Here is a 26,492-nt window from a genome sequence, read left to right as displayed (position 1 = left end):
GATTCCAAAAAGATATAACATAAATCCTTTTCTAAGATTTTCAGGTACTTTTAGATTACGTAAGGGAAATTTCTACTTGTTTTCCAGATTTCTTTCACTGCTGCTTCCTCTAAGTAATACAAATCTGACTCCGCATTTCCGTTTACATCCTCCAGCTTCCTCATGGCAGGGTGTGGCCGTGGAAATATTGACCACTAGACATTGTGATGTGGGCAACTTCCAGCTCTTCCCTTCTTTTCCATGTGGTAGCTGCGTGCTTTTCACTCTCTAATTTTCTCTTCCCATTGCTGTGAAAGGATGACAACCTGAGCAACCACCTCAGACCCAGAGACAGAAGCCATGGAGTGTGCCCCAGCTGGGTGCTTGGCTGACCACATGAAGTGCAGCCGCTTGCTCACTTCTCTCTCATTTAAGCCAGCATAGTTTGGAGAAATGAACTTTCTGCCATTTTCTCTTAAGCCAACTGCTAAGCTCCTCTTTCAACTAGATTCTAAATGAGAAGTGCCATCTGGTCTCAATAACAAATACTAGTGGGAGAAAACAATGTAGCAGAACTCTAGGTATGTTTGAATCACAGATACACACATGTATGTACCCTCCTAAAAAAATAAGGTGTTTAAAAACTCAAGAGGCATGGTCCTTAGCAGTTTAAAAAGGGTGAGGGGGCTTTATTATAGCAGTATTTCATCAAATGCGGTGTGATGCACACAGAATGTTCTGTACAGTTCATCTTCAGTGTGAACAGGTCAGCTTCACTTGTCTATCTTTTCTTCTGCAGATTGTACACAAGGGCAGGAGGCCTTCTGGTTTGATATGCCACACTTCCTCTGATGCGCTTTCCTTTGATGTTAACTATATGTGGCAAGAGAGGACACCGGACGGTCAGAACTGTCCCTTGAGGTGTATAGCCTCGGAGGTGCAGTGTGTCCTTAAACTGTGGTGTTACTGCTACCCAACCTGTGCAGGCACACGAGAAAAAACAGACGGTGTTAGCAGCCATCCTATTAAAAACACCAGACACAGCTCCAGATGGAGACCCAAGGGAGGCTACTGCTGCTTCACTCTATTTTTTTAAAAAGCATCAATGCATTTGAAAATGTACAGATTCATTTTCAGAGCAGGTTGCATCTTACGAGTAATCTAGCATGTATTTCTTAAAATTTGGCTGATGTCAGTTAAGGCAAATCTGTATAAAGATATGCTAAACTCTTGTGCTTGGTGTAAAATTACCTGCAGAGGAGAACTTGATGTCAGCCACTGCTTCAGATTGCCCAAGTCCTCCATCTAATGTGATGTCTTCAGCAACAAGAGGAGGAAATCCTGCCATTCTTTCTTCTCCACCCATTGGAACCTTCCATTGGGAGGAGATAAAGTTATTTGGAAATTCAAATGAAACCCCTGATAACTAATATTAAGTAAGGCACTGCTAATACTGTACAAGTATCAAAAATAAAATGCTTTTAACCATTAAACTATTGAAAAAAATCCTCAATCACTTCTAGATCAAATGAAAAGCCCAGGAGCTCTGTGACGGGATGAAGCCTATGGATCCCAGTGACAAGGGCCCCATGGCATCCATCTGGTGGTCACCTCCAGACAGCAGAATCTTACTAGCTTACACTGTTTTGAGAGCCCTTCATAATGGTTTAAACACAGTAACTCTGGGCAATTAAGGCACCATCCCTCCAACTACCTTAGGTCTTACAGGCCTGTCTGGACACAGGTTAATCCCTGTCTCATTAGAAATCAAGGGTACATGGATAATGGTTAACATCAGCTCTGTGTTTACAGGTGTTTCCATGTATTGGAAATAAGTGAATAATAATTTACTTATTTATTAATGGATTTCTCTGTGTTTATAACTAAGAATACAAACATAGATGTTACAGTATGGTCCCTGCTCCCGAGGAGATCAGAAGGTGGAAACAGCAAGTAAATAAAAGGTAAGAAATATGATGAGAGGCAATCTACTAAGTACTATGGTTATGAAGGGAATAATGAATGTGGCTTGGTCAAGGTAAAACATTAATGAGCAGAATTTTGAAAAATAGATTAAAGTTACTCAGTGTTAAAAGGTATTCTGAGTAATGTACAGACACAAAAACTGGAAAAAGGATGATGAGTTCAGAGAATTGTAGTTTTAACTGTGCAGAGTGTGGTGTGTGTGTATTAGTGATGAGGCTTTCAGTTTCGACTTCTCAGTAATGTGGAACTAACAAGGAATTATAAGCAGGAAAGAAAAAAGAATGAAAATACTGTGACCTGCTTTGTATTTTGGAAAAACCTGTACAGTGCAGGACTTGTCAACCTCAGCACTGCTGACCTTTTGAGTCAAATAATTTTTTGTTGGGGGAGGCTGTCTTGGGCATTGCACAATTTTTAGCAGCCTCTACCCAGTGTCCATTAAGTTGTGAAAACCAAAACTGTCTGCAGGCTTTGCCAAATGTTGCCTTGCGGGAAGAGTCAAGCTTGGTTGAGAACTACAGCTGTAGTGGGGTGGGGGTGGGAGGAAGACAATAAAATTGGAATCTAGGAAATAGCTCATAATCTCAGAAAGCAGGCTACAGTTTGGACTGAGGCTGGTCTCAGTGATAATTAGGAGGCAGGATTGACTTTGACTTGGGAGATGAATGAAAACCAGAAGGCAAGGCGGAGGCACAGAGCGGCCCAAGAAACTGTATGAGGGGAGAGAAACCTGAGTGTCGCTTTGAGAAGTATCAGTGAGTCCACCCTGACGACTACACAGATGCATGAAGGTGGAGCCCTCCCCTCAAATCCTACATGTGTCTGAAGCGTCAACGTTAGGCCAGTTATTTCAATGGAGTCTTAATTTCACTCTGGCTTTTTTCGTTAGTCCAGAGAGAAAGAAGCATTTGCTTCTGCAGTCAGGTTGGTTTTATCCTGGTTGAAAGGCAGGTGTGACTCATTTATAGCTGTATGAGCATTCACTAATGTAACTCACATCTGCACTGGATGCAGCTGGTGTTTTTGCAGGAGCTCTGTCCCGGCCCCCTCCTCATCACCACAAACACACGGCAGGGACAACGGTGCCCGGGCACTGGATCTTCTCCACAACCGCATGGTGTGGTCACAACAGACAGAGGTAGAGGACTTGCCCAAAGTCACAGAGCTTCACTGAGTGGTGGGGCAGAGTGGGACGTGAACCTAGCCTAGCTCCAGTGAGCTGAACCATCATGCACTACAGGCTAGCCGATGGTGTGTGCGCAGGTCTGCGGAAAGAGCCGCAAACTAGCCCAGCCTCTGGTGAACGTGGACCGATTTCAGCGGCACAGAAAGGCCACGGCAGGGACTGCAGAGGATGGGAGGTGAGGAGCAGGAGTCGGCGTGACTGCAAAGAAGAGGAAGGAGCGGGACAGAGTTTTGTTTTGTTTCTGAAAGATCAGAGAGATTTTCACACACTGCTTCACAGGTCAAAGGAAGGATCAAGTAAGCAGGAGAGAGATAGTCTCTAAGTGTCTGTGATTAAGAACCTGGGAGGAGAGCTTTTCCACCTAGACAAGGGCTGCTAAGCTCAGCACTCACGTGTGGACCAGATAATTCCCTGTTGGGAGGGGCTGTCCTGTGCATGCATTATGCTTAGAATCATCTCTGGCCTCTACCCATTACCTGCCGGTAGCATCACCCTGTTGTGAGAAAATCCAGCGTCTCCTCACTCACATTATCCAGCGCAACTTTTTGAAATGATGGGACCACTGGACAGTTGAAAAGTGGCTACTGCAAGAACTAAATTTTAAAGTTTATTTAATTTTAATTAACTTACTGAAATAGCCACATGTGGCTACCATACTGGACAGTGTCATCCAGAGAAAACCCACCTCTGTCAGTATCCTGGGATCAGTCCAATCCAACATCCCTTTTCTTATTAGAGCCTGTCTCACTTTATAGCCAAATCTTCAGGGTGAACAAGGTCAGGGAGAGCTAGCTGATGGTGTAACAAAGATGGTTTTGTCCAACAAAGGCTTTTTATCAGGGCTGTGGGACTACCAGGGTGTATTAACCTAACTATTCAACCATCAAATCATATTGGCTCACCTTCAGTAGCATATGACCTGCGTGCTTCTGATACATAGTATCCGCCTTGTCCAAGGAAGTAATGTGAACAGGAAGGAAGTTGGAAGCCACAACTGTAAACCAAGCTGACTGATTTCCCTTAAGAAAGGAAGAAAGAACTTATCTGTACAATGGAAACTTGGAAAACCAGCACATTACAAGGTACAATTAAAAAAATCTGGGGAGTTCCCTGGCAGTCTGGTCCTTATTGCTCTGTGCTTCCATTGCAGTGGCCTGGGTTCAGTCCCTGTTCCGGGAACCAAGGCCCTGCATACTATGTGGTGTGGCCAAAAAAAAAGAGGAAGGTAGGAGAAAGATGGCAGAAGCAGTGCACTTAACCCATGTAAATAAACTTACGATACCTTAGATACACTTTGTGGATACTAAAACAAATGTCTCTATGAAAGACATGAAAATACCATCTGCTTTAATTGTCCCTGTATAAAGTTTGGTTTAAAATGTTAACATTGTATGGTCTCTAAAAATGTATGTAAGGTTTGAAGTGTGTAAGGCCAAATTTTCAACAAATTATGAACAAACAGAAAGCAAGACGTGTGCTAAAGCAGCGCCTGCAGATCGCACCGAGTGTGGTTGGACACATCCATCTTTCACTTTCCATTTTTCTGCTCACTTTGGCAAAAATGGGGAGCGGTTCTATAGATGCTCTACAATCTGAATGATGCTATGTAAGTGAATACCAAACCAAAAAAATACACGTATAAAGGTATACATGTCATCGGATATAGAGTGTGGAATTAATTTAATGCATATTAACCCTGCCCCTAAACGTATGACCTCTGATTTCCACAGAAAAGAATACCATAGGAGAGGGAAACTGTCTTTTTAATGTCAAGCTGTATGGGACATTCAACTGTTTTTTGAAGACAGTTTTTTTTAAGACCTATTACTTTTCCCCACCATTTCATTATCCCAGGTTTCTATTACAGACATTTTAAAAAACACACATAAAAGGATATCAACCCCCACACAGTCATGACCTAGTTATCAACATTTTGCTAGTCTTGATAGTATCAGCTTGCTTAAAGTAAATCCCAAAAATAAAGTCATTTTTCAATGGTATAGACTTTCCTTACCTTCAGAAAATCTATGCGGCCTAAGGCACCCAAAAACAGAACCATTCCTGGTTTTAGCATAAAAGTTCTTGGAATAATGGAATGTGTCGGCAATACAACATTTACTTCTTTTTCTGTTAGAAGACTTAAAATCTGTAAAGCAAAGCGCAGATTTTTTGAGAATTACTTTCAATGAACATATGCTGTATCGTGCTTTACCTGTAAGATAAAAAGTTATGATTATATATTCCAGGCTTCACAATACATCAAAGTATGTATTCCAGAATTTGCTGCACATAAAATTCATAGCTTCTTTCTGTCTAATGGAATCAATTTTTAGTTGGCTCTACTCTTGTTTCACAACTTAATCTTAAATAATGGCAATATACTGAGTATTGAAACAACAGCATCCTCCGAATTCTGTCAAATTTGGTGTGATCTGAACACTCATGATTCAATCCCAGGATAGAAAAATATGTTCTCTTGTCAAGGCTTCTAGGGAGCAGCAATTCTCAACTAATGGTAAAGTCATGTGCTGTGTTTTGTCCTCGTGGCAGCTATGTATGCATTAAATGAGAGTGATCACCCCATTCTAGGCTCAAGTAAAAAGCTTGAAGAATCTTTTCTAAACTCTAGTATTCACTTTCCTTATTTTGTACAAATACTCAGCAAAAAAAAAAAAAAAAAAAAAAAAACAAACATAAAGATTGGATCCTGTGACTTCTGGGAATAAAGATTCCTAAGTAGACTAGAGAAAGTAGAAAAGAAAAGCCAGGAAGTACAAAGATTCTGGTGAGACTAAAATAAAAATCTGACTCAAAAAATGTGAGAAAGTAAAAAAATGGCTTTTTGTGAACTTGTTTCTTAAAGAAAAGTAATGAGAAAATTAAAATGTAATATCTGGGGAGGCTTGAAAGAAAATATGTAAGGGGTGGCAAGTAGTTTTCTTCGATGCTTGAGTTTGAAAAGCACATTTAAAGCCCCTGGCAGGAGAGAAATACTTTAACCCTTTTAGCAAAGACCCTCATACTTCCACTTGACAACAGAGTTCCTTGCTTTAGTTTGGGAAACACTGGTTCAGGCATTAAATAAATAAATCAATAAACTGACAGAATCAAACTGCCTGAGAGAACTTTTCTATCTAAAAACTTGAGGGTCTCACTGCTGGCTTTAGTAGTTAGCAGATTCTTGCCTTTCTGACCAACTGACAAGAGGGTGTACCTGACTAAAGGAACTGCATCCCTGACCTGCTGCTGCTGCTAAATCGCTTCAGTCATGTCATTGCCCTAACTGAGTCTAAAAGTTAAAAGATGAGTGGGTAAAGTTAAAGCGATAGAACATTACTAGGAAGCAGTAGGAATGTTCAGTAGTAATGGGAACCAGTTTCCTAAGCTGAAGCAAGGAACTCTGTTGTGAAATGGAAGTATTAGGGTCTCTGCTAAAAGGGTTAAAATATTTCTTTTCTGCATGTGCTTTTCAAACACAAATACTGAAGAAAACTACTTGACACCCCCTTAGATTATTTTCTTCCGAATCTCCCTAGATACTACATTTTAAAAAATTTCCTTGTTACTTTTCTTTAAGAAACAAGTTTGCAAAAGTTTTTTAGCCTTTTTTTTTTTTTTTACTTTCTCAAATTTTTAAAGTCAGATTTTAATTTAACTCTTATCAATTTCTTATACTCCTTGGCTTTTTCTTTACTCTGTGAAGTTCTGAATTGCTAAGGGAGTCAAGATTGGACATAAACAATGAGTTGATCCTATTCTAAATGAGGTTCATCTGAGGGGGCACCTACTTAAGAAATTTAGTACTTTGTGTCACTTTTTCAAGAACAAAAACAAATTAGAACTCATGCTGGAAAGTGTCCTGTGTTCATAGCTATTCTCAGAATAGCTCCAGGAAATGAAGACAAATCATCTGGATTATGTCAACACAGTCCCCATGTTTGTAGGATGAATTAATGACAGAGAAAAAAAGCATAGAGTAAGAGTGGACATCATAAAACATTTCAATGTCTGGCAAAGGGACCGAGGCGTTACATTTATTCCATACACCTTTGGGGAACAATAAGTACAAAGTATGTACAGGGAGACTGCCCAGTTCAATATAAAGAGCAGGTCAGAGATCAAATGGGTGACCTTGGGATGTGAGGTGACACTGCTTTAGCTGAGGGTGAGTCCCTCCTTCCTTCAGTTCAAGGTGGGTGCACCTCTTGGTGAATATGTTATAGAGGGAATTCAAGTATGGAACAGGTGGCTGGACCGCAGTGACATTTATGATTTCTTCCAACCTTAAAATCTAGGATTCTGTAAATATTTCTCTAACTAAGGTAAAACCCACAAAGATAGAAGTAGGTTGTCAGCAGCGACGCCTACCAAATGGCATATAGATTCACCAAGGAAACAATTCGGTGAATGAATCAGAACTAAGTCTAAAATGAAAGGATGCTTTTTTTTCTTCTGCTGATTAAAATAATACTCCTGCACTTGAAAGTTAATGTTTCTAAAAGACATGAAATACATACACAATTTTCTTTTGTAATTCCAGGGGTGTCATAAAACCAGTGGGCATCTTTCACATCTTCTGGGGTCAGTTTTACTCGTTTGGTGGATTTATCTGCAGCCATAACAGGTTCATTTCCCATGTCAAAGGCAAATGAATCGGCATCAAATTCAAAGCCAGCTTCATCCTTCTGTGCTTCTGAATATGTGAATGTTCTTCCAACCCTTCCTAGAACAAGTTATATTGAAGTTAGCAGTCACTCGTTTAAAGCTTTTGACTTGTAATTTTTGTTTGCTTCAAACAAGTTACTAACTATGGTGTTTGGAAGGAAGTGAGACTACAGTGATACTTCTGCTCTGTTTCTGAATGCAGCCGGAGTCAGACTCTTGCAATGATGAAATGCGTGTGGCTGGCTGTACACATTTGGTGGAGGAGAAGAGTGTTGGAAATCAGTTTTTCATAAATAGAGGTTGGAAAGAGATACCAAGGAAAGGGGGACAATCCAATTTAAAGCTGTTACAGTTCAACAACGCGTAGGGTCTGCAAGGAGGGGGCTGGTATCTTAGTACAGATACTTCTACTTCCAGCAACAACCAGATAGGCACTTATTCACATTTCCTTTCCTGGATTTCTTCAAGTAGCTACCGTTGCAGTTTTCCCAGTGCGATGAATTCTGGACTTCCAAACAACAGCCTTGCCTTTAAAAGTTCTCTACGTTCTAAAAAGAGGAAGTGTCTCTTCCCATAAAAAACTAGCTAGACCTAGAGAGCTGTATTTCAAAGATGCTCAACAAAAAATTTTAGCATAGAGTTACACTAGTTTTCCTATAGAAGACACTTACCTACTAAATAACCATGCTTTTTTAAGAGATTCAGTTTATTTTGTTCTTGTTGACTAAGATTTTCTTCTGCTTCAGTTGCATCTCTTTTAAGCCTTTTTTGCCTTTGAAACATTCTGTAAGGAGTTGGGTTACAAATAGGAAACTTCAGAAGGTTTAATGTAGTACCTGAAATACCAAATACATACACTGTTACAAACACTGTACAGGAAAATGGAATAAAACATTTAAGAGGATCTATACTGTCTTGAATACTGTGATTATTTCTCTTAACTTTCATGACAAAGGTGAAAGTGAAGTGGCTCAGTCGTGTCCGAATCTTGGCAACCCCATGGACTGTACCCATGAGGCTCCTCCATCCATGGAGTTTTCTAGGCAAGAGCACTGGAGTGGGTTGCCATTGCCTTCTCCAGGGGATAGTCCCTCTACAAAATTATTCTTACTCTACAGGTAAGGCAACAGGCTCAAAGACTGGCTCACAGGCTCAACTAGGGTATGAATGCCAAATCTATAGGCCTGATCTCTTTCCATCTTCTGCATACTACTAACTGATATAAAAAGCACTTCTGTGTATAAGTCTCCTAAAGTCCAGGACAGAGAATACAGTTTACCAAGCAAAGTTAAACACTGCTTTCAAAGGAATAAATGAAGTAGTTAATTTTGCCAACTGTTACATAAAAACAGGTCACAGAAGGATTCATTCTGCAATTACTACAGATGTTTCTTGGAGCCACAAAGTTGACTTTTATTATCAACAAAGCCACACATCATATTGCATCAGTGAATTATTCATATGTTAAATCTGTACAGAATTCTCATGAGTAAACTCGAGATATGAAGGGTAAGACAGGGATGGAAGGAGGCTTTTCTCCACAAAGTAAAAGGACTTTCTGGAGAAACTTACAAAGGCCTAAAACTACACTGGTTTGTCCTCTAGTTCACCTTAGAACAGTGGCTTGAACATAGGAATACTCTATTGAGTATTTCTATTTCTATTGAAAAGTTAAAACATATACTGACTTTGCAAGCACTAAGCTGCCACGGAAGAGAAATGTGAACAAAGTAGGTAGAGAATTTTTAAAGGGAAGCCTCCCACCAGCTCCTGATGGACATTAAGGAAGAATACATGACTAGGAGAGTGAATCACGATCAGACTATCAGCTTCTCAGAAACCGAAGGGGACGCTCACCAGGCCAAGGGGAGATGGTGGCCCTGTCGATAGCTTCAGCGCCCTTGGCGATGCAATAATCGGACTCCAGAAGCGTATTGAAAAGAGTGGACTTGCCAGCGTTGGTGGCGCCAACCAGGTAGACGTCGCCGCGGTAGCGCCAGGAGCGCTGGAGCGCGGAGATCAACTCCTCAACTCCATAACCCGTCTTGGCGCTGATAAGCCGCACGTCTCTGAGCACCGTGCTGGACTTCGACAGAAGGTTCGCGTTGTCCTCCCCGTCCCGTGGCCAGTCCCCGCTGGGATGTTGAGGTCTTCGGTAGCCGCGGGGCGGCAGGAGCCCGGCGCCGATACATTCGTCCCACAGTCGCTCCCGGAGCCGCTGCCGGTAGTTGGGAGTGTCCTGGGGCAGCAGGTCCACCTTGTTTCCCAACACGATCAGTTGCTTGGGGCCCACCAGGGCGGGCAGGTGGGGCAGCAGGGCGTCGGGCAGATCCAGTAGGTCCACCATGTACAGCACCAGGGCGGGCTCGGGCCGCCGCAGCGCGGCGCTCACCAGCTCCAGGAACTGTTCCTGGCTCACCTGAAGGCGCAGGGCGCGCCGGTGATGCACCAGCAGCCAGCACCGCTGGCATACGGTCCGCTCCAGCCCCTCTTCCTCCGCTACCGCGCTGTTAAACTTCTCGCTGGGCAGGTAGCCGGGCACGCCGGGGTCCTGGCAGTGCAGCTCCGCACCGCAGCCAGAACAGTTCTGGCCGCTGGGCGGCACCGTCGGGTCCGGGTGCCCCACGGCTTGGTGCACCCGCCGGCCGGCGCCTAACTTACGCTGCCGCCTCTCCTCCCGCCGCTGCTCTATCCGTCTCTCCTCCTCCTCCTGCCGCTGCTGGAGCTCCCGCAGCTGGTCTTGGAGGGTCGCTTCCGATTCCGAATCCGGGACGTACTCAGGGAACAGAAAAGTCTCCTCCAGGTCAGCCTCTCCTGGGTTACCCCCAGTCGCCGTCGCGCCACGAGGAAGGCCGCGTCCCAGGCCCGCTGGGTGTCGGGGGGAGGAATCGGTAGCGCATCTCCTCTGGAGGAGCGTCTCCCGGACGCCGTGGCGCGTTACAGTGGGAGTGGGTCCCCGCAAGAAGCCGCAAAGAAGCCTGTGAGCTAGGCGCGCGGGCAGCATGAGAAATGCAGCAGTGGGCAAAGGGGCGGAGCCACCTTTTCGCACATGCACTGTGGCCCCAGATGAGCGTAAAACAGCAGAGACAGGCCGGGAGTACCTGAGAGCTGTCATTGGTCAGCGTCGCACTGAAGCGCCTCCTTCCACGTCTAATCTCGTGAGTTCCCGCGATGAAGGCTCTGTGGCCCAGAAACCTACTTAAAACGATACCGGGGACTTAGATTAGCGTAGGTCGGTCGAATAGGCTAGTTAGTGAGGGTTTATCCACTTTCAGACTTGTTTAACGCGCTGTCCCTGGTACCCCCTGCTGTTAAGAAATCACATTGTTAGAAGCTACGTGTTTGTCTTTCGAACTGGAAAATTAAAAATCGAATGTCGCAGACTTACTGCCACAATTAAAACATTTTATTAATATATCCGCTTGGCTTTTTTCGGGTATCATTCATTATTCGTGCAACAGCATTAAAATCACATTTCTTAAACATTTTTTTAAAAAATATGACGCATAGTTGGTGTACACAAATCCTTAAAATCTTCGTGTTTTTAAATCTTTGGAACTGAAAAAAAATAGAGCACGGGGACAATTAAACCTTTTATTATTAACTCTTCTTTTTCTTTCTTTTGGTGCTATTATTTGTGCAACACTAGAAAACAAAGCTTCATTTGCAGGAGCCAGCCCGGAGACAGTAAGCAGCGGTTCTCCCACTCAAGAAAAGGAAACCTCAACCCATAAACCGCGCATGTGCAATACTATCCCTTAACCACCTTTTTTTTCCCTTGCCCTTCGCGCAGGCGCAGACCTTAACTGGAGCCTTTTTGGGCGGGGCTTCGTGTGGGACGCAGAGTATTCTGGGAACGCCGGAGACGGAAATTACTTCGCCTCACTCTGCTGTGGTCGGTGGCAGCTACGCGCCTTTCTGAGTGTGATTTCGAGATTGAGGGGCTCGGGAGCCGTTTGCCAAGATGTATGACGCGGACGAGGGTAGGTGACCAGTCAGGGCACTCCTCAGCGACACATTTAAAGGGGGGAAGCGTTGGGAGTTGGACGAATGAAGGATTTGCGGCCCCCTCCCCAGCCTCCCCCACCACGTCCCCAGTCGTTTCCCCACATCCCAGGCCGGATCCGAGATTTTGAGAGGTGGAGGGTGCGGGGAACGTAGCCTTTATGATCTCGGTCAGGAGGACTCTTGTTCTCTTGGTTGAACCTGATACTCCCTTCCCGTATTGAAAGTAGCCTGCAGAACCATACGACAGGTACAGTTTTGATTTCGTCTGAAGCAGAGCTCCTTTTTTTTTTCATTTATTTTTATTAGTTGGAGGCTAATTACTGCACAATATTGTAGTGGTTTTTGCCATACATTGACATGAATCAGCCATGGATTTACATGTATTCCCCATCCCGATCCCCCCCTCCCACCTCCCTCTCCACCCGAATCCTCTGGGTCGTTAAGGCCAGCGCTAGTGGATTTGTTGAATAGTTTTTGAGCGTCGGCCTGTGCCAAACATTGCGCTAAGTTCTGGAAATACACCGGGGACAAAGAATGTAGCTTCTGTATATGTGTGTGTGTGGAGGGGGGGCAGAGTTTGATCTAGTTTGGCATTCCTGGTATCTCAGTCAGTAAAGCGTCTGCCTACAATGCGCGAGACGGGTTCGATCCCTGGGTCGGGAATATCCCCTGGAGAAGGAGACGGCAACCCACTCCAGTATTCATGCCTGGAAAATCCCATGGACAGAGGAGCCTGGTCGGCTACAGTCCATGGGGTCGCGAAGAGTCGGACACGACTGAGCGACTTCACTTCATGTTGTTATATGCCTAAGTAAATTATCTTGAAAGGTGATATTTACATTTTCTCTTACCACGAGATGACACAGTTCTCGATGGTATGTAATTTACTGAGCAGGGACTCTGTCTTTTTTTCTTTTTACATGTAGAAGTCTTAGTCATGAGTAGTGTATTTTCATTGTATGTTTTTAATGCTCCCTCTTCCGTTCTCCACAACTCCTTTTTCAGAGTTCATTTTCTTCTAGCTCTCAACCTCCTGGTTGCCCCTCACTCTTCTGTTCCTTCACTTACTTCATGGAGAAACTAGAAGTAGAAACTTAAGGTCTACTGTTTAAACTTCTGTTTCATTTTTATCTTGCATCTAGAAATTTATTAGTATCATTGTATTCTTTTTCTTAACTTCTGTCTGCGTAAAAAATTTAAAAAAATCTTAATTTTTTAGTAGGTGATATATTCTCATTTCTCATAAGCTAAAAGACATAAGAAATGTTAAAAGGGATAAATGATCGATAAATATAAAACTAAGTTCATTATTACGGCTCCTTTTCCAGCCTTATTAACTTCTGTGTGCCTGTGATAATAACATCTAGAGTGTCATCAAAGCTAGAAATCGTGAAGCCATTTTAGATACCTTAGTTTTTTTTTTTTTACCTCTTTTCCCACATGTAGGAGTCAGCAGTTTCAGACGATTCAAGAAGCATTCATTAATATAATTTATTTTGGATTATACATCAAATTTTGAATCAGAGTTATTAAGTTTTACACACTGTCTATATAGGTCAGAATAGAAAAAAAAAATACAGCACACATACTCTTACATAAGAAGATGAGACTGTTTGTCATGGAGAAGCTTCTGCAGGTCCTGAGCGGCCAGGACAAAGAGGAACAGGGCCTGACCCTGCCGGTCCTTGATGCCTTGTCCCTTAGTTTTAACACCAGGCTGAAGTGGTTTCCCATATGCTTCATCAGTGGCATCTTCTGCATCCTTGGAACTGGATTGCTGTGTCTCCCTGGAGGCATAAAGCTTTTTGCAGTGTTTTAAACCTTTGGAAATACTGCTGCCTTAGCCAGTACATGCTTTTTAATGGGACCCATGAGACAACTGAAGAAAATGTTTGGAACGATGAGATTTTTTGCAACAATTATGCTTTTGTGTTTCGTCCTCATCCTGTGTGCTGCTCTCGGGTGGCACAAGAAGGGACTGGCCATGTTATTCTACAGATTGCAGTTCCTGTCGATGACCTAGTATAGTCTGTCATACATCCCGTGCGCAAGGGATGCAGTAATTAAATGTTGTTCTTCTCTCCTGAGCTGAGAACTCTTTGAAGAGAAGGAGACTGTAAGGACCTTTTGAAAGTCCATGTTCTGTTTTTGGTGACGTGGCCTTTTCCTGATACAGTGATCACTCCAGAACAACTGCAGCGACCATCTAAGACTATTTTGTATACTGATAAAACTACATACCCGTTAAACTGTTAAGTGCTTGTGACAGTGAATTCATTTTGTGCCATTAATACGCTCTTTCAGAGAGAAGGATATTTTAATCATTGCCAATTGTAAATGATTTTTAGCAAGTTTTAAAATCTTTTCCAAACAGCATTTGAGATGTACATATTTAAGGATAAACCTACACTGCAAGATATAGTTAACTTTTTGGGTGGCTTTTATGTGTTTACATTTTAAAAATATCTTTTTAAAATAAAAACTTTAAATGTGAAAATTTTTACTTTAAGCGTTGCTTTATTGTATATAATAAAAAATAATGTAGAAATCTTCATAATTTTGAAATAAACCCACACTTGGAAAAAAAAATTAAAAAGATGAGTCTAATATTAGGACCAGTACACACTAATTTTTCAACCGCTCCATTGTACACATGACTACCCCAGAGTGTGGCTGCTTAGAAATGCTTTAATATGTTCATGAGTTAAATGGGCTTGGAATTTGGGCAGAGCATGGTGGGAATGGCTTGACTGTTGCCCGATGCTGGTGGTTGGCAGACGCAAAGGCTGGATATTGACAGCTGGGGAGAGTGATCTGGAGTGTTCACTCACACTCTGCTCTCGGTGCATCTGGCACCTAGCCTCGGAAAATTCAAGGCCTGGGATTGCTGACCGGAACATCTCTAAGTGGCGCCTCTGCTCAGGCTTTCTCACCTAAGTATACCAGCCTGAGAGTAGTAGAGCTTCTTAGTCACAGCTCCGAAAGTAAGTATTTCAGCAAACAAGGTGGAATTGCATTGTTTTTCCTGATCTATAGCTTCTAAAATTGTGTAACATTGGTTCAACTGTATTCTCTTAGTTATGGGGGATTTAAAAACCCATCCAGAATCAAGGGGAAGAAGCATAGACCAACCTCCCCTGCCCTTATATCTTGACGATAAGAGTGTTAAAACCGCTTTATAAAAGAACATTTAAAATGGAAGATACAGTGTGGCCATCTTTGGAAAATACAGGCTGTCATCCCTGTCCGTATATGAAATGTTGCTGTAATAGACACTGTGCCTTAACGTATTGCCCAGCTACTGGAATCCTTTGCTGACTCCTCCCTCTTAGCCTAACCTCTGACTTTGGATCAGAGGACTGTGAGCTTGCTGTTAGTCATTATATATTTAGCTGTTAATAAGAGTAACATGAGCTTTCTGGAGAGGACGGAACAGTTATAAATTCCTATGACTTGTACTGAACATTTCTCATGAGATCTCTTTGTGAATTGGGAGAATACCTATGTGACGTAGACTCATGTATATGTACATACATATATACAATATTTCATTACAATTCAAGTAATGATTGAGATTTTACAGAAATGGGGTAAAGCAGTTGTTTTTTATTTAGTGTAGATAAATGTGTTTCTGCTACCTCACATGATAGGAGTGAGATGTAAACTAGTACTACTTATTGCAAGTGAGAATAATTTTTTTTTTTTTGCAGATATGCAATATGATGAAGATGATGATGAAATCACCCCAGATTTATGGCAGGAGGCTTGCTGGATTGTAATTAGGTAATGTTTTAGACCAAATTGAGTAAGTTTTAAAAGGCACTGTAAACCATCCAGCGATTTCCTACTTATTCTTTGCTTGAAAATTAGATGTTTTATGTGAATACACTTCATGAGTGCTGGCTTGTTATTTATTTAAGTATCTAACTTTAACTTGCAAGGTATTTTGATTTATAGAAAAATTATGCAAGAATTCATGTGTATACTTCACCTAGATTCACTAAAGGTTAACGTTATGCTATGTTTTCTTTGCCTTATTCTTTATCTATCTGCATTTTTTCCTGAAATATTCGAGACTTAGTAACTTACCTAGGAATATTCTTTCACATAATCATAATCTAAGTTATTAAAATAAGGAAATTAATTAATACAGTAATCTCATTTAACCTAGAGACCTTACCCAGGTTTTGCTGGTGTCCCACTAAAGTTGTTTGGAACAAAACAAAAATTTTCTGATCCTGGATCCAACATTAGATCATATATTACATTTAGTTTTCATGACTTATTCTTTTGTCTCTTATAATCTAGGACAGTTCCTTAGTCTTCCTCTTTTTTGTTTGGTTTTTGGTTCTGAAACCCACTATCTTTCTTCCAAAGCGTCCCATGGCCTCACTTTTTTTTTTTGACCTTGATGTTTTTGAAGAATACAGGCTAATTATTTTTTAGACTGCCCCTCAGTTTGGGTTTGTCTGATGCTCATAATTAGATGATTACTTTTGGTAACAATGATGTTCTGCTCTCAGTGCATTATATCAGGAGGCATATGATGCCTGCTTGTTACATTACTGGTGCTGTTTATTTGATTCCTTGGTTTTCTCACTGTTTTAACTGGATAAAGTCATAACAGGTTGTATTTCAACCCACATTCCCATCCAAGTCTAAGTGTAATTAAACTGTTAATAAAACTGAGCAGGAAGCCTTACATATAGGTAAGAAAAATAACTTTTAAGTAATAAAGTCACCTCTTGCTATGTTAGGATGTAAAATGCTACAATTCTCTCTTACCCAAGAGACAGTTGCTTTGTATATAGTAATATGATGACACCCCAGCCTCTTCCCTTTCGAAGAATACACGCTTCTGGATTCTGCTAGTTGTATTTGGAGTAAAACTGAAGCTTTGCTGAAGATTGTTTTGTTAGAAATATATTGAGTTTATGGGATGTAAGTATGTATTTATTTTTCCTATTATACGTGGACTGTAAAGTTCATACTGAGACATTTACATCTATGATTTTCAGTATTAAACACCAAGAGACACTTTACTAGGAAACGATAACCAGCTAGATGTTTGGAGGATGCCTGTATTTGGTGATCGCCAGGGAGAAAGAATGTTTTGATCTTAGCCAAAAAAATAATTGTTTTCAACTTACGTGGCAAATTGCTGAAGGATTAAATACACTGTTTGACAAGTCCTTGCATTTAATGTTTCTTAGAGAATAAAATATTGTTTGATTTTTGCATTTTAATTGATTATAGGAGCTTTATTGTGAGATGATGTTTTGTTTTTCCACTGTTTGATATCAAGTGATCTTTCCCAGGCATTGTTAATGTGATAATACTTAATATCATAGCGACTTTAGTAAGATGACCTCTTGTACATCAGTCATGGTAGTTGTTATTTAGTCACTGTGTCCGACTCTTTTGTGACCCCATGGGCTATAGCCTTCCAGGTTCCTTCTGTACATGAGATTTCCCAGGCAAGAATACTGGAGTGGGTTGCCATTTCTCCAGAGGATCTTCTTGACCCAGGGAATGAACTGATGTCTCCTGCATTGGCAGGCGGATTCTTTACAACTGAATCTGGGAATAAAGGGATACCATTGTAGTAGATAGCATAAATAAGAACTATTCAAAATAATAACTATTCATAAATAAGAAGTATAGGTGTTTAAAGGGTGGCATTCTAATGAGGTACTGTTCTGATGATTTGGGGAAAAGTAGAAATGGTTCAGCTTCTTGGGAGGATGAAACTTGTCCTTAGTTTTTTAAAAGATTTTTCATTGTAAATTGTCCATAAAAACCACTGTTGTTTATTTTGCAGCTAGTGACTTCCATGTGTCTCTTATATACCAATGGCTGACCCAAATGGTTGTGAGAAATTTCTTTCCTGTTAGCTCACAGTCTCTACTGAAGAAAATTACCTTCACCATTCTATAAATATTTACTTACTTTTATTTATTTATTTGCTGTACCAGGTCTTAGTTGTGGCATGTGGGAATTTTTAATTTTGGCCCACGAACTCTTAGTTGTGGCATTTGGGACCTAGTTCCCTGACGGAGGATCACAACTAGCCCCCTGCATTGGGAGCACAGGGTCTTAGCCACTGGACCACCAAGGAAGTCTCTGCCTCCATCTTTCTTGAAGCTGTACCTTATATACGGGTGATTGTTACTGTGTTCTCTGTCGTAGAGAACTTCTGATATTGGTAGCCATGGGTGACTGAATCAGGATGGGACCCAAAGCCAGCCAATCTGCAGGCTGGCTAGCAACCTTTCAGATGATCTCCTGATGCCGAAATGGGAAGCTGATGGTTTGTTGGGCTATGCATGTCGCTCAGAAAATTGGTGTGAGATGAGGGAGCTGGTTAATAAGCAAAAGGGGCTAGAAGCTAGGTCCAGCTATGCAGCTCTTCCTGTGTGGTGGTGAGGGGAAAGAGTCTTCTTGCAAATAATAAGTTGTTTCTTTTTGAGCCTCTGTCCTTCATTAGGGCTTTCACAGTTTGATTTCTCTGTCTATACCACTAGCTCTGATCTCTCAACCTTGCTCCATTTTTAATGATCAGTCGTTTGCTGAGTATTTTCACTTAAATGACTTTGCCTCATCTTACCTTTAACATATGCAGAGGATAACCTTGAATCTAACATTGAAATTCTTAACATGCTATATTTTAGTCACTGACATCATCATCTTTTTCCTTATTAAAATTAAAGTTCTTATAGTTGATCATCTGAATATACCACAGAGGGATCACCGCCAGTCTAGTTATTATCCATCACCATACATTTTACCCCCTTCACCAATTTCACGTATAACACTAACTGCCTTCTCTCTCTGGCAGCCTCTTATCTGTTCTCTATGTCTGTGAGTTTTTTTTCTTTTGTCTGTCTGTTGTTTTGGGTTTGGGTTTTCTTTCTTTTTTTTTAAAGTTTCCTTGTATGAGTGAAATCATGTGCTGTTTTTCTCTTATTTATTTCCTCTTAGTGTAATATTCTCATGGCCCATCCATATTAACGTTTTTCTCTTTGACTATACATTTTCTTTAGTTTCAAGAAATGTTTCAGAGAGATTGGATAAAGTTTATAAGGGATAGTTATAAGTTAGGGCTTCCTTCCTTACAGTTCTTACTTTGTGTTTTAGTAATTTTACCCACAAGTATAAGTCTCATTTCCCCATACTTAACAATAAGTTCTACAAAGAAAGTGTTCCTAGTCTCATCCCCTTTTTGGATACATGATAGTATTTTATATAGTGATGGGTACAAAGTGATTTCTATATTATGATTAATATTTGTTGAATTTAATGATGACGAAAATGGGGAAATATGCTAAAAAAACATCAATGAGTTGTAACTGATTGTAAACTCATATTTTCCCAGTTCCTATTTTGATGAGAAAGGTTTGGTGAGACAACAACTGGATTCTTTTGATGAGTTTATTCAGATGTCTGTTCAAAGAATTGTGGAAGATGCTCCACCTATAGACCTACAAGCTGAAGCTCAGCATGCTAGTGGCGAAGTTGAGGAACCGGTAAGATGGTTATTTTAATAAAGTAACATAAATAAGGGTATTGATTTGAAATTTCAGTCCTTTCTCACCTGGCTTAAAGGTTAAAAAAGAAAGTTGGTGTTTTTTGTAGTGTACTTAAAACAGTTTCGGTCAGCTCTTGATTTAATCTTAAGAGATGCATTTTTGCAAGTAATGCACGATTGTTAATTCTTATTCAGATAGTAGGTATTTAATAGTCAGGAAGAGGAAACTCAGAGATGTGATGAGCTACTAAGAGAAGCAAGCCAGAAATAGTCATATTACTTCAGAAAATCCTCCTTTTTTCTTTCCAAGCGTAAGGAATCAAAAGAAAACGTAGATGAAGGACTTTCCCCTTGATTATTTGTTGCATGAAATACATTATTATATCAATATGAGATAATAAGGGAAAATCACCCAAATATATCAGCTCTTTTAATTTTTCTAAATTCATTTGTAGTTTTTTGTTTTTTTTTTTAACACATGCATGTTTTCAGCATTGTTAAAATCATAGCAGGACTGTCATTTTAGAATCTAGTTTTAAGTGAGTGATTGTAAAGAAGTGCGTATGTAGTCGAAAATAATGACTGTCCCTAGTTTTTTTTTCCTTATTTATTTTTAATTGGAGGATAATCGCTTTACAGTGTTGTTGGTTTTGCTTTACAGTGTTGTTGGTTTCTGCCATACGTCAACATGAATCAGCCGTAGGTATACATATTTCCCCTCCCTCAGGAACCTTTTTCCCACCCCAGTTTTTGTTTTTGTTTTTTTAAAGCACTATTTATTTATTGGCTACATGGGTTGGGGGATCTCAGTTTCCCCAACCAGGGATCAAATCCACGCCATGGCAGCGAAAGCCCAGAATCCTAGCCACTAACCCACCTGGGAATTCCATGTTCCCAGTTTTTGAGTAGAGAGGCAGCTTGATTGCTCTTGAGGAACAGGGAAAACTAAAAACCAAAATGAGGTAAAAAAGAAGTAGAATTAGAGGGAGAGATTATTATTTCCTGCCAGATGAGTCCCTCTTTTCCGTAGCTTATCTCATAAGGACTGGTGTATTATTCTCATTTTGGGTGGAGATACTGCATAGACTTTGCTCTTGAGAACAAAAATAATTGACTCTTCTGGCACTGTGTTGGAAAAATGAGTGTAAAATGTCTTTTTTTTTTAATATATGGCATTTTTTTCTGTATGGTCTTTTCAAAATGAGAGAGAACAATATAGCATATTCAGAGTTACAAAATAAGTACTATAGAAGGAAGAGATCTCTCAAGCTTTGGTATCAGAGCTTAGTGAAAAAGATGGGAGGGACTTAAGCTGACCGTGAAGGGCATTTGTCTTAGTAGAGAAAAGATATTTAATCATTTCAGCAAAAGATACTTTATGTATTTGGCTTGTGGTTGGAATGGAGGGACCACTGTAGTCAGTATATTGTTTTTGACTTGATCTCTTTTTGATAGTAGAAGATAAGATGGAACTAGGTTGTTACATGCTTGGATGTCATTGGCTGTCATGGGAAATTGTGTAAAGACTGTCAAAGAATGTATATAAAGCATTATTTTAAAAAGGTTGCTTTGGAAATGATGTTTACTGGGAATGGGAAGAAATTTTGAAATAGCTTAAGTTTCAGATAATAATGGCTGCATTCCTTTTGTTTCATTATCACCAGTAGTTCTTTTTGCTCTTTACCTACTCCAGCTTGGGAAACTTGGGTATTAATAATTTTCCTTTAGTGACCTGTTTAGTTCCATCTTTTCCTTTTCTGAGGTTTGATTTAGAGAGAAATTCTGTATCCATTTAACTCTGGAAAGTTCTCTTGGATCTTGTTTTATTGGGTAGCAGATAGATATTTAATTGAAAATTTTTTTCTTTTTTCTTTCTTTTCTTTTTTTAACTGTGAAATAAGCTATAGTCAGCCATGGTTGGAAGTTCTCATTCCTTTATGTAGAATAGTAATTAGGATTTTCTGTTGTTGGTTTTTTTTTTTTTTTAATTCCTCTTTGCACTCAGTATTATAAGAAGGTGGCTATCATACTGATTCCATACGTCTCTTACACAGAAATGCCCCCTCAAGGATTCCCAGTTATCTGCCCGTGGGAATTGGCAGTTAGTGAATGGGACAGAATGCTAAGTCTCAGGAAGGTTTCTTGAGACATTTTTGTGGGAAGTTTTGGGTCAAAGGGAGAGATGAAACCCAACAATGAGCATTCCATCCTTCATCTTCCTGGGAAAGTTCCCATCCCAAAGGTTTTCTGAAGAAAGGCACCTCTCTCAGCAACCTAGAGATGGGAGGTGTCCAGACCTACTGCCTGGATTGGGTTGAGGCAGAAGAGGATGGTGTTAAGCAGCAGAGTTCACAGACCCAGGGCAGAGAAGTGAAATGCCCGTGGGGGAGAGAAGGGGACTAAAAGAGCCCAGAGGTCCAAGTCATAAATTCCACCCTGTCTCCAGTTCTGAGCAGAAACTCTTCTTCCCAAGACTCAAGTGGAGTTTTAATTCAGGGACTGGCTTTTCTCCAGGGCACAGAGAGGACAAGTCAGGCGGAGATCTGATGGTAGTGAAGGTGGAGAGTTAAAGTATCAGACACAGAGGCGGACACTCCCACAGCAAACACAGACCACAGCAGTTTGGAAGCTATAAGCCAGGATCAGGGTAAAAAAAAATTTCAGCTGTGTTTGAAATACAGAATTTTGTAGACCCTCTTCAATAAAATTTAAATCACTGCTTCCATGCTGCCCCTTCCTATGTTCCCAGTATTCTTTCCAAGACTGGAGGTCTGGGCAGTAAGAAGAAATAGGAGAAGATAGCGACACTGGAAATGCCACTGCCCACCCCCACTATTCTATAGAAAAGAGTGCTCTCTCCCTCCCCTTGCTGTTGGGGTGAAGGCTGGGTGAAGGCAAAAGGAGGAGGATCCTCAGCACGGTCCTTCTCGCGCTTTGAAGCGTAGCTGCATCCCAGGGCGTAGAAGTGGTGGAGGAAATATATAGGCTCTAGGGGATCTGGGAGCGTAATCCCGTCAGAGGAGGACGAGGGCGCTTTCCTCAGATACTGCCTGTGTCAGAGGTGCTCAGAGCCTGCCTTCCAGTGCTGGCAAAGAGGACTGAGAAGGAAGGGGAGGCGGGCTCAGGTTGGGGTGAGGGTGGGGCACCTACAGACAAGATGGAGTCTTAGTCCCTGTGACCCCAGATGATCCTGCAAGCATCACTTGGGGGGCTGGATGAGAAGTCTCAGGAGCTCTTGGATTTTTTGAGGGAGTGAAGAGCCAGGAATGGTGGTCTTCACCGGAGTGACTGCTGGATCTTTTCTTTGGCTGATTGCAGCACCTGATGCTTGATCTGCTCCTTAATGCCACCAGGTGTACCACTTTATGGGAATTACTGTCTCGGATCACCCCTGCATCCATGATTTCTTCCACAGCTGAGAAGAATGTTCACCAGCAGAGCTTGCTTTTCTACATTTTCCCTCAGCATCTGGCTTGATTAGTTGAAGAAGCAGTTCAAAACAGCCGTGAACTTCAGCTCATTTTCATAGGAGCTGCCAATCATACAGAAATAGAGATTGATACTGCTTTTGTATACCGCTTTCAGGCCTTCTAAAAGGGCAGCTTCACTGTCAGTCCTATGGGTCTTGTTGAAAATATTCTTCTCAAAGGCCTTTTGCTTCTTGATACTGGTATAGGTGTCGTACTTGGCAAAAGGTTGATCTCCATCATTGTCCCGAATAAAGACGGCTTTGATCAGTATACAGGAAGGGTTCCAAGATCAGCGCCTCCATTCTGCCCTGTGACTGGTGCTGACGTCTTAGGTTTAATTGAAGAGTTAGGTCTGCTTTTTCCCATGTTCTGTTGATTAGTTTAGAACACGTTTCTAGTTGTATGAATTTATTTTTTCTTTGTTTTCCGGTAACTTTGTTAACCTCAGCTAAGGAGAGGGCACATGAAACAGCTATACCGATCATTAATGCAAATCCATTTTAGTTGCTTGACATGAATTCAGAGCCTATGATATGTGCTTAGTCTTTGCAGTCTCTTTTTGTCTTTCACCTTAAGAGAGTGATGAAGTATAAAACTTGATGTCTATGGAATATGGACAGTGACTGTGGAGAGTCACCATTTTAGTAAAGTGGATGAACTTTGGCATTTTCTAGAGCTGTTTCTACTCAAAATGTTAATGTTGATTAAAACGGAATCATTAAATCTTTTATGGAAAAAATTGTTTACTTTTTCCCATGGTTTTTGGTTTCATTTTAGCCAAGATATTTGCTGAAGTTTGAACAGATTTACCTGTCCAAGCCCACCCATTGGGAAAGAGATGGTGCTCCATCACCAATGATGCCAAATGAGGCCAGATTAAGAAATCTCACGTAAGAAACCATGTTTCTTTTCCAGCAGCTGATTTTGAAATAAAAATCAGAAAATAAAATTTTGGCCAGTTGAGAGTTTTAGCAAATACCTTACTGTTAACTTGTGATCTACTTTTATTTTCAAAGGTACTCGGCTCCACTTTATGTTGATATAACAAAAACAGTCATTAAAGAAGGTGAAGAACAACTTCAGACACAGCATCAGAAAACTTTTATAGGAAAAATTCCAATTATGTTGCGTTCAACTTACTGCCTATTGAATGGCTTAACCGATCGTGATCTTTGTGAGTTAAATGAATGTCCCTTGGATCCTGGTGGCTACTTCATTATTAATGGGTCAGAAAAGGTATAGTAGCATTATTTATAAAAAACACCAAATGATCATTAAGCTCATGAAAGTGGAAATTAAAAGTAAATTTTTGTGTAATAATCTGGAAGTAGCACTTGAATTATTAGGGAGATGACAGCTGAATTTATATTAAATCGAAACTTTGTTTAGCTATATATAATATGCACTAGAAATTTGGTCAGTTTGAGCTTAATGTGTTTCAGTGAAGTGTTTATGCAAAGTGGAATATTATTTCAGTGAGCTTGTACAGTCAGATTAAGATGCAGCTTTCACTGTTCTTTTAGTTCAAAGACCTTTTGTGTTTTATGGCTATAACTTTTATTGTCCATGTAGGTTCTGATTGCTCAAGAGAAAATGGCAACAAATACAGTCTATGTGTTTGCCAAAAAGGATTCTAAATATGCCTACACAGGAGAGTGTAGATCATGTCTGGAGAATTCTTCTCGACCCACCAGCACTATCTGGGTTAGCATGCTGGCGAGAGGAGGACAGGTATGGAATATTACCTGATGTTGTTTGGGTTTATTCCTTCTGATTTAGTTCTGTAAGTTATCAGGCTGCATGCTTTGTCAAAAAGTTTTTCTGGAACATACTAACAGTGTTGTATGAAAGGCATTTTATTATTTATTAATACTTATTGCTGTATAACAAATTACTCCAGTAACAACATTTATCTTGTGTCAGTTTCTGCATGTGGATTAGCTGGGTCCTCTGGTCGCAAGGCTGCAATCAAGGTTTTTGGGCCACAGTCATTGTAAGGCTCCTTTTTGTGGTTGTTGGCAAGGTTCAGTTCCTTGCCATGTGGTGCCCCTCCATATCATCCCTGACAACATGGCAGCTTGCTTGTCAGAGTAATTGAGCAGAGCTATAGAGCATATGAACAAGATGGAAATGGCCATCTTTTATGCCTTAATCTTGAAAGCAACATCCAGTCGTTTGTGCCATGTTCTTTTTGTTAGTTGCAATTCAGCACATCCAGTCTGTTCTCCAGGGGCCACACAAGGCAGTAATAGAGGCAGGGATCATTGAGCACCATCTTAGAAGCCACCCAGCATAGGCATGTTACTTACGATAATGTAATCTTAACAAAGGCATTTCTTGACTATAGCTGTGTGCCAACTATGTTACTTAGGTCACTTGATTTAATTTTTGCGTTTCCCCTGGAAATTTGTTGTAATTAATTTCATGTATGTTTTTATTTGTTAAAATTTTTAATGTAAGTCATATATGCACATTAAAGTGGTTCAGAAAAGTACAAAAAAAAGTATTCTATAGAAAGTAGTCTTCCTTTGACCTCCAGATCTCTTCCCTTAGAAGCAGTTACTTTTGATAATTTCTTATGAGTCCATTCAGAAATAGTCTTCATTCAAAAACAATGTTTGCACCTTGCTGGTATCTTTTAAGATACCAAGTTTAGATCAGCAGTTTTTCATTATTTCTGAGATGTGATATTCCATGTATGGATGTAGTATAATTTATTGAGCCATTCCCTTGTGATGAATGTTTAGGTTTCCAGTCTTGTGCTCTTATAAACACTTCTGCAGAGTGTCATGTCACTTTGATGTTTTATAAAGAAGAACTTGAACATAGAGGTTTAAGAGCCTTAAGTTAAAAATCTCATGTAGAATAAGTGTTTTAAAGAATTAAAATGTTTTTTTCTTGTGACTGGGGGTAGAATGGAGCCCAGCTACAAGTGTTTGGGAAAGATCCCCCGGTGATTATGATGTGGATTCTTAATTGATAAGTATTGGCCTGGATTATGGAGGGCAGAAGTATAAGGAACATAGTATATTAGGGAGATTATCATGGAAGCTATGGGCTAAATCAATTAATCAGAGGCAGAGAAAAGAAAATCATCTAGTTTTAGTGATAAAGTTTGATATAATACGAGGATGACTCAGGATCCTATGGTTCTTTCCAGAATTTTCATTTAATCAGTTGAGGAATGGGGCTTGGGGACTCATGTTGTATTTAATTCCCTGGAATATTCTCATGCGAAGCCAGAGTTGAAAATCACTAAGCAAAAACATAAGGTCTTTGTCTTATAATCATGAAATAAAATTAAAAGGATAACATTTTAAAGGGAACGAAATGAACAGTTGAGGTGTATGGTCTTTATTTTGGTGACATTTCAATATACATGTACATTTCTATGTAGTTATTTTTAGGGGATTTTGCTTTTGCTTTTTCTGACTCTGCCATGTGGTTTGCAAGATCTTAGTTCCCTAACCAGGGATTGAACCCAGGCCCCAGCAGTGAAAGGGCTAAGTCCTAACCACTGGACCAGCAGGCAGCTCCCTCTCTGTAGTGTTTTTAACTTTTTTAAATTCACAGATAATTGTCCATAGTGATTCTGTCAACTTGGAAGTTGTGGCTAAAAGGCGTCGCCACCTGCCCGTTCCCTCCTCTGTATGCTTTTGCTGTGCTCTAG

The 26,492-nt window shown here is 40.6% G+C and overlaps 2 protein-coding genes, 1 long non-coding RNA gene and 2 pseudogenes across 3 annotated transcripts in view; 3 read left to right on the top strand and 2 right to left on the bottom strand.

The window, feature by feature from the left end:
* Positions 1-640: 640 nt before the first annotated feature.
* Positions 641-10,899, bottom strand: LOC110125036 (nitric oxide-associated protein 1). Its single transcript, XM_020873873.2, has 7 exons — positions 9,674-10,899; positions 8,488-8,652; positions 7,669-7,874; positions 5,166-5,297; positions 4,054-4,170; positions 1,231-1,351; positions 641-957 (listed from the first exon to the last, which is right to left on the bottom strand). The coding sequence occupies exons 1-7, from the start codon at positions 10,818-10,820 to the stop codon at positions 761-763; spliced, it is 2,085 nt and encodes a 694-aa protein (XP_020729532.2). The 5' UTR covers positions 10,821-10,899; the 3' UTR covers positions 641-760.
* On the top strand, positions 1,349-8,724 carry LOC139032060 (uncharacterized). Its single transcript, XR_011484608.1, has 2 exons — positions 1,349-1,943; positions 2,980-8,724. It is a non-coding gene; the product is annotated as an uncharacterized lncRNA (long non-coding RNA).
* An 809-nt stretch (positions 10,900-11,708) lies between the features above and the next one.
* POLR2B (RNA polymerase II subunit B) overlaps positions 11,709-26,492 on the top strand; it is a 43,800-nt gene continuing 29,016 nt past the window's right edge. Inside the window, exons 1-6 of the mRNA XM_020873869.2 lie at positions 11,709-11,799; positions 15,535-15,607; positions 19,200-19,350; positions 23,600-23,712; positions 23,839-24,058; positions 24,395-24,553. Of these exons, the coding sequence (XP_020729528.1) occupies positions 11,781-11,799; positions 15,535-15,607; positions 19,200-19,350; positions 23,600-23,712; positions 23,839-24,058; positions 24,395-24,553 (735 nt within the window). The 5' untranslated portion in view covers positions 11,709-11,780. The remainder of the gene's footprint in view (positions 11,800-15,534; positions 15,608-19,199; positions 19,351-23,599; positions 23,713-23,838; positions 24,059-24,394; positions 24,554-26,492) is intronic.
* LOC139032059 (vesicle transport protein SFT2A pseudogene) lies at positions 11,712-14,327 on the top strand (annotated as a pseudogene).
* LOC110125049 (coatomer subunit zeta-1 pseudogene) lies at positions 22,629-23,124 on the bottom strand (annotated as a pseudogene).

The sequence above is a fragment of the Odocoileus virginianus genome, chromosome 29 (genome assembly GCF_023699985.2).
Source record: "Odocoileus virginianus isolate 20LAN1187 ecotype Illinois chromosome 29, Ovbor_1.2, whole genome shotgun sequence".
Lineage (NCBI taxonomy): Eukaryota > Metazoa > Chordata > Mammalia > Artiodactyla > Cervidae > Odocoileus > Odocoileus virginianus.
This window is presented reverse-complemented; position numbering and strand designations above follow the sequence as displayed.